We start from the raw sequence: 10,530 nt of genomic DNA, 5'->3' as shown, positions 1-10,530 counted from the left end.
TATAAAGTAACCAATGTTATATATTGGACTCATGTCCTTATTATAATGTGCACTAGATATAAACACTAAATCTCATGGATAGGTGGACCCATGGGTGTGTTAGGAGGCACAATTGGCCGAACCCCGTTAATAAATTATCTTATTTCTTCTTTTCTATTTACTCTTATGTCCTTTATTTGATTGCTATGATCAGTACTGCACAACAATCGTTTCCGCTACACCAACACTTTTTCTCTGCAACGTGTAAGAAATCATAGACAAACAAGAAAGGGCTAAGTAATGTGGCAGTGGAGTTGTGTGTAAATAATTAAGACATGGCGTGAAGATAATAGTAAAACAGAATAATCTATATCATACTATCAAAAAAAATAAGTTAGGTTCATTAAAAATATGATATTTATCTTCCAACAAAAAATATATAGTTAAAAGTTTTTTATATTATCACTGTATCATTTATTACTATTCATTTTCAATCATTATTAACTTTTCAAAATAGTAATCCAAATAAATGATATAGTTACGGTATATAAATCTTTACATTTTCAGTATATAGATATTACACTTCTTTAACTTATTTGTTCTTTCATTCAATAGTATATTCGTTCTTTTATCAAAACGTTGCTAAGCTATCAACCTATTATAAATGAACACGACCTAATTTATCTTCTTATATTATGAGATACTTTATCATATCGAAAAGAGCAGAACTTATAGTAATTTGCCTTAAAAAGTGAGAGACTCTTTTTGTTCTGTTGATGTTGCTGGTCCATTTTAGTTGTGCATGTAATAAGGAAATTTAATTTGGTATGTAGTGTTGGAAATTGAAGTGTAGACAAGAAAGGAAGGTAGTGCTGCCAAATAAGAAGAACCTTAAATTGCAAGCAATGGTAAGAATATTAATTACTAAGATTTTATGGAAATTTCAACACGCAATGCACAAATATCCAAGTTTTGTAAGTTACTCAGGGTTATAATTCTGTGACAAGTTAGAGAATGAAAGACCTATTAGTCAATATATAAAATCAGTCTAATATTTATCCACACTCGGCATAAATATTTGTACAAATTAATATATCATTTATTATTTATTTATATTATTTTTGAATAGTTAATGATGATAATATATAAATGATTAATGATGTAGTGATAATTTATAAAATTCATACAATGTTAGCATATACATTTTTTTAATTATTTAGTGAAAAGCATTTAAGATAGATATTTTCATAGAACAATGTGATTTATAATTTTAATGAATGAGTACAGAAGAAATACGATCACGGACAATTATATTTCACTTATTTATTTGTTAAAAAACATTAAGTAACTAAGTTAATAAGAGTACAGAAAAAAATGTATTTTATTTCACTTGTTTATTTGTTCAAAACACAAGGTGACTTTAGTTTTACAAATATCATTTTCAAAAAATAGGTATTCTGACTTTTACATGTTCTAGGATGTTAAAATTGAATAGTAATATATGATTTTATAAATTTTGTGTAAACAATTTTTTAAATTATCGAGTTTTAGAAATAGCTAGAAATTGATGTGTCATGATTTTAAAGACAACTATACAATTCCTTTTTAATAGTAAACTTGTGATCATGCATTCAAGATGTCATTGAATTATAAACTTGTGCCCTTTATCATAATTAATTAGGTAAAAATACTACTTTCTTCATGAAGAATAATCAATTTTACATATAATTCACTCTTCAAAAAGGAGAAAAAAAATTACATTTCTCTGCACATTTTATAAGATAGCAAGCATGCCAAGTTGTGACAATATTCAAAGTAAAATAAAAGTACCAAATGCCAAACAATTCTAAGACTTCTCTAGTCTATTATCTCATGTGGATGATCCCATTTACACTATCAAAATGGTCGGCTAAGCCTTCTTTAATCATCATCTCGAAAGAGATTAGTTTCTTATTTGAAGTAACATATATTTAGTTATATCAAAAAATGGTTTCTCTTAAAACTTCTTAACAATAAGTCCCACCAATTTTATAATACAAATTATGTTCCGCAAAACCTCAAATATTAAACTATAAGTAAAGTAATATGTTTTATAAAATGATTAATTTATAAGTGATGATATATATCATTTTCTTGTTGTGTAGAAGGATCTATATGAGAAGTTTTTATGATGAAATATCATTACTCTTTACAAATAGATAGCATGTTATGGCTTCCTTAGAAGTTTTGAATAGTACCTTCAAAACATGAATCACATTATAAAAAGAAAAAAACTACTTATGAAAGTGAGACTCACCAAACTTGCAATGAAGTAAATAACGTGCATGCAATGAATCTCCACCTTCACCTTGTTATGAAATTAACCTATTGTATTCATATCATGTTACCAAACTTCATTCACACAAATTCTTTTGGATAAGAAAGATGATCCATGGTAAGAAGATCATGTTGGAGAAGGAAAACACGTGCAATTTCTGACGAAAACTCGAGCTCGGAGTTTGATGAAGATGTTGCACGTGCCCTGCTTCTCCAACAAGAACTACCCACCAATTATAATGTAACTATTATCATAGTGAACCAAGAATAACTAGCTCATCATGCATTTATATACTGGCCTTGTATGGTTGTAAAGAAGAGAGAGTAAAAGTGAATTTATGAGTTTGAGTCTAAAAGTGGTCATGTTTTAAATTAAGGACCCGATTTACATGAACTTTGATTATGGCTTGCTCCAAGATCGAATTTATATACAATAGACCTATATAATAATAGTTTATTGTTTGTGGATAATGTGAAAGATGAACAATGATGATCTTCATTAATGGAGAGATTGATATTTGATTTTATATGTGCCTTCAATGACAAAAGTGTTATTGCATTGTATACAAAAGATAAAAATGTTTTATCATGTTATTGTTTTCTTTGTTTTTTGTAGTATTTGTCTCTTCATTAATAGAGAGGATCATTACTCGTAAAACATATGAATGACAAAAATAACCAACTCGTAAGTATTCATTAAAATACTCATAATAGGTACTCGCAAAATATCTTATGGGTGATAATGATTATTATGATATTTGTCTTTGATACTCATCTACTTATAAATTTATTTTTTAATTAAATAATGTATATATTATATTTTTTATAATTATATATTATTCATTTTATTACTTGTGGATGTTCTCAGCTTAGATAAGATTGTCTTCAATTGGATGATACATGTAGAAAAAAAAAAGTTTAAGACCTCGTTTGGTTCTATTGAAAATGAAAGGAAAGAAAAGGAGGGAGGAGAACATGGATGTTTTCGAAAATTTTGAGTGGGTCCCACAAAAACATTTTCACTCCATTTTGGAGAGAAAATGTTGAGAAAACTACCATCAAAGTAAAATTACAATCTTACCCACAAAGAATTATGGATGAGATATTATGATATAGATACACAAACATGATAGATTGAGTTGCCTTGAACTTTGTGTTGATAATATTTTAATTAATTAATTTTAATATAAATATATTTTTATACACCACTACTTATAGAAATATTTAATTTTAAGATAAATGTGAACATTTGTATGTTAATTTTGTATTTTTTAATTGTAGATATTTATGTCATTTTGTCTCGTCACATGTTTTCTTTCCTCTCTTTTTCTTTCATACCAATCAACTAAAAAATTATTTTATTTTCTATTATTTTCTTTCCTTCAATTTTCATTCCTTAAGTTTTTTTCCTCTTATTTTCTTTTCCAAACCAAACATAGTGTAATAAGTTGAGTTCCAAAGGTAAAGAAATCAAAATGACTAGCATTTTAAAAATATTATAAAATATATTTGTTATCAATGAAAATATAAAATCATGGATTTGAAGTGTGAATTTCAGATATTGGTTGAGCTAAAAATAATTTTATTTCATAGATTTGACCCTGAACTTGACATGGTCGCAGTGAATCTTAGTCATACACTGATTGAATAAGATGCAGTCACTGTCATCATGTATGTTATTGGTGGGTCAGTCTACTCTCAACTCTAGTTTCACACTTTCTGCCGCCAAAAAAGGCAACACCACTTTTTTAATTCATAGTATGGTAAAATATATATATATATCATGTCTCATGGGAAGCTCTTCACTATTATTGTATAATGAACAATGATCCTCTCTATTAATGGAGAGTCAAATGTATATTTTTGTATTTGTTTTTTAATGATAAAAATATAATTTTATTATAATTAAAAGGATAAATGTGTCATTGTAAGTTGCATTTTTCTTTATTTTTTGAAGCATTTACTTCTTTATTAATAGAGAAAATCCTAAACTATTGTATGGCCTATTAACAATGAGTTTCTGACAACTCCAATAAGTAGCATCATGTCATTTGGCTAGAACATAATGGATTTAAGTGGGTAGAATGGTAAGTGTGGTATCCACGCCACTCTAAAGGATAAGATTGTTGAATATTTTCTAAGTATGATATTTCATGCTAGATATAAAAGGAAGTTTGAAAGACTTTGTAAGTGAGAAAGATAAATACAATTTAAGTTAAAGAAAATCAGTGTTTTAAATTGTATTTGTGATTGTGGTTGTTGTGATTGTAGTTATTGTGACCATTGCAATATGGGATGCAGTTGTGTTGCAGCCTGATGCGGTCTAATGCGATTACGTTGCGGTTAATTGCAGTCGCATTATTATGATTCAATGTCACACCATAATTACCATGTAAGATAATTACGACGATCACTGCAACTACAATATTGTGGTCGCATTTGAAACCATGTTAAGGATATATCCAATGACCCATACCTATGATCCATTTTTTGTATGATATTAAATAATGCACTTCTTAATTTTAAATGGCATTTAAAAAGTTAAAGAGACCGTGTCTAAATGATTGAGGGCAGTGTAGTTTTACATAGAGACAAAGAAGAAACAATAACACAAAATCTTAAAGATTAAGGTTTAAGGTTGCGTGTTGGACATTAGATTTTGAGAAAGGAAAGGAAAAAAGAGGCATAAGATACCTAGAGAAGGTTATGAGCTCATCAAAGAGAGTTTCAAGACTGATATGATTGATTCATTGTTATGATGTTTTTCTACCAGGATAATTGGTTAAGTAATCTAATATAAAAAAATATTAGGTTAAATATGTTTTTGGTTTAAAATAGTTTGATTCACTTTTTTTATTTTTCTTAAATTTAATATCAATCTGAATTAAATTTTGAAAATTCATTTTAATTTGGTTTAGATTAGGTCAATCCAATGGAAATGAGTTAATGTCATATTTTATTATCCGTCTTTTTTGAACTCGTCCACAAACTTGTTCCGACCTCGATGAGGGTGAAGGTGAGATTTACAAAACATGCCCTAATCCATTTTAGTTAAAATTGAATACATTTTGTGTGAATATATATTTTGAGGAGAAATGAAAATCATATATATAGTGAAAGATGAATTTCTTATCCTTATGATGTTGAGGTTGCTTTTATTATCTTATTCATCATTAGCAAACTATTAGAGTTTTATAGTTTTGAGTATGTCTTTGAATGAGCTAATATAGATTATATGTTTATTTTTTTTTTAAAGTAAACTTATTTTTGTAATAGGTTTTTGTCTCTCTTATTTTGATTTAATTTTTTATTCTTCTCCTTTGTAATTATTTTTTATTAATATGAAGGTATACCCAATTTAATTTATTAATTTTCTCGCAATTTTCCCTTTTTGATTTGTTGGTTTTTTTTATACATTTTTTAATAGTTTGTGAGTGTTGAAGAAGACCATAAAGACAACTTTAACAATATAGAGACAATATATATAAATCTTTCTCAAACCAAAGAGACAATCAAATCATCATAGAACAAAAACCTAAGAAAACACATAAAACAAAAACCTAGCTATATTTAAGATTGTACCATTTGCTCACTTGATCAAGCATCTTTCCAAATAAAATAGACTAGAAAGTATACATATAAATGAAAAAATACCTTATCAAAACAAGCTTATCTATAGGTTTCAACAAAAAAGGAATGGCTATTTATTTAGAATTAGCTTTCAAATGTTGCAATAGTGTTAGATAGTAAATCAATCATACTTAGATAGAGTCCAGGGTAAAGTAAATGTATGAGGCATTCTATACTACAATAGCAAAACATTGATATATTTTGTTTAACATTATCCATTGACTCCATTTCTAATTGCATAATTTGGTTTCTGAAGTTTGCCCACAAGCTAAGGAACATTCTTGAAAAAGAAATCTCTCTCTTAAAAAGTTAATATCCACATCTTTTTTAATATCCAATCAAAGGAAACCCCACATATAAATTGATCCATATTTTGCATGATTCTCCCAATTATATAAGATTAATTGTCCATATAAATAAACTGAAAAAAAAAAGATGAAATGAATGGAGGAACCAAAATTATCAAATAGAGAAACTCCATGAACTAAAATAACACAAACATAGTTGATGGACATTTATTAGAAGGGACAGTCACACATTCTGAAAGAAATTAATTTTTTATTAAAGATTAATGAGATGCCATTGATAGTACTAAAAAAAATTAAGGGACCAAAATTATCAACTATAGAAACACATAGAACTAAAAGTGCATCTAAGTCCTATCCTTAATGACAATGAATAGAGTAAATCACGATCTCAAAGATCTAAAAATTTAGGTCTAATGTTCTGAAATGTTGCTCTTTATCCCTAAATGTTCAAAATGTTAGTCTTTTATGTAGTACTAACTTAATTATTCTTTTTGCCATTCACATACTAACTTAATTAACATTATAAATATTTAAGAAAAAAGATATTATTTTAAAGTGTTAGGAAACTAAATGGTCATTTACCTATAAGAAACCAACAATACGTTGATATAGTAGTGTAAGATTTCGTTTGATCCTAAAAAACCAAGAGGTACATAATTCGATTTGTAAGAGCAACATTTGTTAGAAGAGACAGATAATTATCCATAGGGTGAGTCATACTCTTGGTAATACAAAAAAAACTTCAATAAACTAGATTGGGCTTTTCAAAATCAAACTAAAGGGGTCCATTATCATAGTCAATGGCCCATTGGGCTTTGCCGTTTAACCCGTTTTCTTTTCAGCTATCATCACCTTCATGTTCTTTCATTTCTCTCTGGTTCTGATTCAGTGGTTCCATTCATAACTTGACAAATTGGTAATATTTTCATGAGTGCTTGCATTTGTATCATTGTTCAATTCACTCCAATTTTGTGTTTTTTTTTGTAATTATGTTTTCATTTTTCTGTTTGTAAAAGGAAGTTGAAGAATCAGTACATTGGGAAACGTTTAATTCAATTTCTAGGGCTTTATAGCGACTGAAGGTAATTAAAATTTTATGTCATATCTTTGATTTAAGGAATCTGCTTTGTTTATCTTCTGCTATATGTTATTTGTTCAAAGTTTATAGTAATTATAGCTTGAGTTAAGAAAATGGCTTTTTGAACTTAAGCTTTATTACATGTTTCATTATTTTGTAATTAAAAGGGCGACTTAATGCACGAGACACTCGGTTAATGGGATATTGGGATGATACATTATGTAACCTTAGCCCGCAAGTTGAGTGTTGTTTCGACTTTCGAGGGTTTCATTATTCTGTGATTAAAAGGGCGACTCAGTGCATGAGGCTCCCAGTTAGCGGGATCTTGGGATGATACATTTTGCAACCTTACTCCGCAAGTTGAGAGTCTCTATCGATTTTCTAGAGTTTCATTATTTTGTTATGTGTAGAGAAAAAAGAAGCGGGTGCATCTTACTCTATGGAGCAATTTTTGGTTTGTTAAATCATATACTTTGCAAATTATCCAACATTTATTTAGTAGTAAACTAACCATTCAGTTACACATGTATTAGCTACATCCTGATTTGTTTCACAAGAAATTCCATGAAAATTTTACAAGTAAATGGTTGTAAAACTATAAGTTATTATTAGCTTGTTGATTGGAGTAAATTTGGTTACCGACTTGTGGAACAAGCAATGCTTTCACTGAATCGATCTATAGTAGTACATTAGCACTGAAAGGGGAAACTATAACTGTAAGGTAGTGTTTAGTGTGAGGACAGACAGAACATGATGGAACCAGACATGATGTGCCGTTCTGTTCTCATTTCTTTGTTCCCACCCCTTTCTCTGGAATCAAGCTGTTCTACTTTGTAGTCTTTTGATGTTCTATATTGTTTATAGAATACCCCAAACACATAATAGAACCCATATGTTCTATTTCGTTCCATTCTTGCATATCTATCAAATGCTACGTAAACATTAGAAAGCTTCTGGTGGAGTTTCTATGGTATGGGATTCCTTTTAGACTCTCATTTGTCGAGACTCAAGTCTCAAGATACCTAATCCTCCATATGATCTAAGAAACGAGTAGTTTTTAATTTTTTATTTGTTGTTCAGATAACTGTCTTAAACTCGTAGAAAGGTCAGTGCTATTTCTCGGTTGCTTTATCCAAATTCTTATTATTCGGTGAAAAACAGATATGGTTATCGCTTCACCGGTTCAGCCACCAAGAATTATAAAGTTTCTCAAACCTTATGTCTTGAAGATGCATTTTACAAACAAATATGTGAGTGCTCAGGTAATCCACTCACCAACAGCTACTATAGCATCTTCTGCAAGTTCACAGGAAAAAGCCTTGAGGTCGGGTTTGGAAACTACTCGAGATGTTGCTGCTGCTGCAAAGATCGGCAAGTTATTGGGCGAGCGCCTTCTGATGAAGGATATACCTGCTGTACATGTCCAGCTGAAGAAAGAACAGAAATATCATGGTAAGGTTAAGGCAGTAATTGATTCTCTAGTTGAAAGTGGTGTCAAACTGCTCTAAATCAAGTGAGGGAATCAAATGATTATGATTAATTCTATAGTTTGTAGGAGTCTACCTTAATATAATCTACTACTTATTACTTACATTGCCTTATGATAATTTTCACTGAGAATGTGATTGTTGATACTTCTTGGTCCTCAAAATCTTTGAATGGATAAATTAGATTGAAGTTTCTCTTGTCCAAGAACATAAATATCATGGTAAGGTATGAGTATTCACTAGTTTATATTCTGCTTATTGTTTGTAGGGTCTTCTGATAATTCTAAATGAAAATATGATAGTGGATAAATTGAGTCCTTCCATCTGCTTAAAATCTTGTCTTAGTGTTGTCATTAGATTTGAAGATAATAACAACCAAGTCCTAATCTCACCTGACAGAGTCTGATACATGGATCGAACGATACTATAATGTTCTATCATAAATTATGTTCATTAACAAAACATTAACCTTTAAATCGTTCTTAATCATTTCGCTTATGGTGTCATGCCTTTGGTCACGGTTCCCATGCATATCTAAACCGACTAAGATATGATTCTACCATCTTTACTTCCTGTTTGGTTAACATGACAATATTAATTTATAAGTGCTGCTGAATGGCTGTGATGCATTCATAATCCACCAACATTGTTTTGGGCCTTTTGTGAGATACTGTGGACCCAAAAATGCAGAAAGAATAGAAAAGGAGAGAGATTCTGGTGCAAAATTGTACATTTTAAATTGGCCAACTAGAAAGTCCATTAATAATTTTTTTGGATAATTAAAGGATATTCTCTCACTTTATAAGTCGTGAACTAAATTCTTTTGGAATGTGTAATTTACTATCAATAATCAAATATTTAACCTTTTGATATAACTGAAAATCTAACATGATCTTATACTATTATATTAACATCGGGTTGGTGAGCCTGTGTAAGTGTGTATATAATCTGTTCCAGAAAAAAAAAATGAGAGCCCTTTATAGAATTGTTAATTATAACTTGAAAATCATGTATTCAAAAGTAAAATAAAGTTTCCATGTGGTCTCTTTCTATAGTGGTAGATGTCTTTGTCTGGTGTCAATTTTAAGAGCCATATAGAAGGACTAAACAAGTTGTTGCTTTTATTTTAAGTAATCTAGCATGTTCTGGAAATGTTGCTGTCACAACTTATTATTTTAATAAATCAATAATTGGGTTAGGTGTAATAGTTTTCTGATTCTAGCCTAAGGTTTCGAAAATATCCTTTATAAGGTTGAATTTTGACTAAGTTAATCACTCATATCACTGTTTTAAATTTCTGATATTTCAGATATTTATACAAGGATTAAAATATCATCCAAATATCACAGCTCTTGTTTATTTCTGATTTAAGTCCTTATATAGTAATATGTTAATAGTCATAATTTATTTCTGTCATCTTTTCTAGTATATTTTTTATTGCTCTAGGACCAGAACCAATATAAATTTTAAATGCACATAATACACCATAAAATGTAATATTGGAAAAATTAATAAGTAGGAAACTCATTTAAAAATGATACAGAACATTCTGAGAGCGATACTTGTTGGGATGGCGGCAGCCACGAACTCTGAAATTAACTTTTTACCAAAAAAATAAGGAAATATCCTTAATAGTATAAAGAATATTCTGTGAACAATACTTGTTGGAAGGGGCTACAACCACGAATCCTGAAAAGGGATTAGTTCTTTACAAAAATACAAAAACAAAAAA

General features: G+C 29.2%; 1 protein-coding gene across 2 annotated transcripts; it reads left to right on the top strand.

Annotated features, from left to right (window-relative positions):
* LOC109329626 (50S ribosomal protein L18-like) lies at window positions 7,107–9,003 on the top strand. Of its 2 annotated transcripts, XM_019563328.1 has the most exons (3): window positions 7,107–7,149; window positions 7,250–7,315; window positions 8,473–9,003. In XM_019563328.1, exon 3 carries the CDS (start codon window positions 8,475–8,477, stop codon window positions 8,817–8,819), a length of 345 nt encoding a protein of 114 aa, XP_019418873.1. In that variant the 5' UTR covers window positions 7,107–7,149; window positions 7,250–7,315; window positions 8,473–8,474; the 3' UTR covers window positions 8,820–9,003. The 2 variants fall into 2 exon arrangements, with proteins under 2 accessions (XP_019418873.1, XP_019418874.1); XM_019563329.1 differs by lacking the exon at window positions 7,250–7,315 and having other exon boundaries at window positions 7,122–7,149.

Source organism: Lupinus angustifolius, chromosome LG16, assembly GCF_001865875.1.
Source record: "Lupinus angustifolius cultivar Tanjil chromosome LG16, LupAngTanjil_v1.0, whole genome shotgun sequence".
NCBI lineage: Eukaryota > Viridiplantae > Streptophyta > Magnoliopsida > Fabales > Fabaceae > Lupinus > Lupinus angustifolius.
The sequence above is the reverse complement of the archived record's forward strand: the minus strand, read 5'-3'. Positions and strand labels throughout refer to the sequence as shown.

Excerpts from the sequence above, each read along its gene's own strand:
- LOC109329626 (XM_019563328.1), top strand. The coding sequence starts at position 8,475 with ATGGTTATCGCTTCACCGGTTCAGCCACCAAGAATTATAAAGTTTCTC.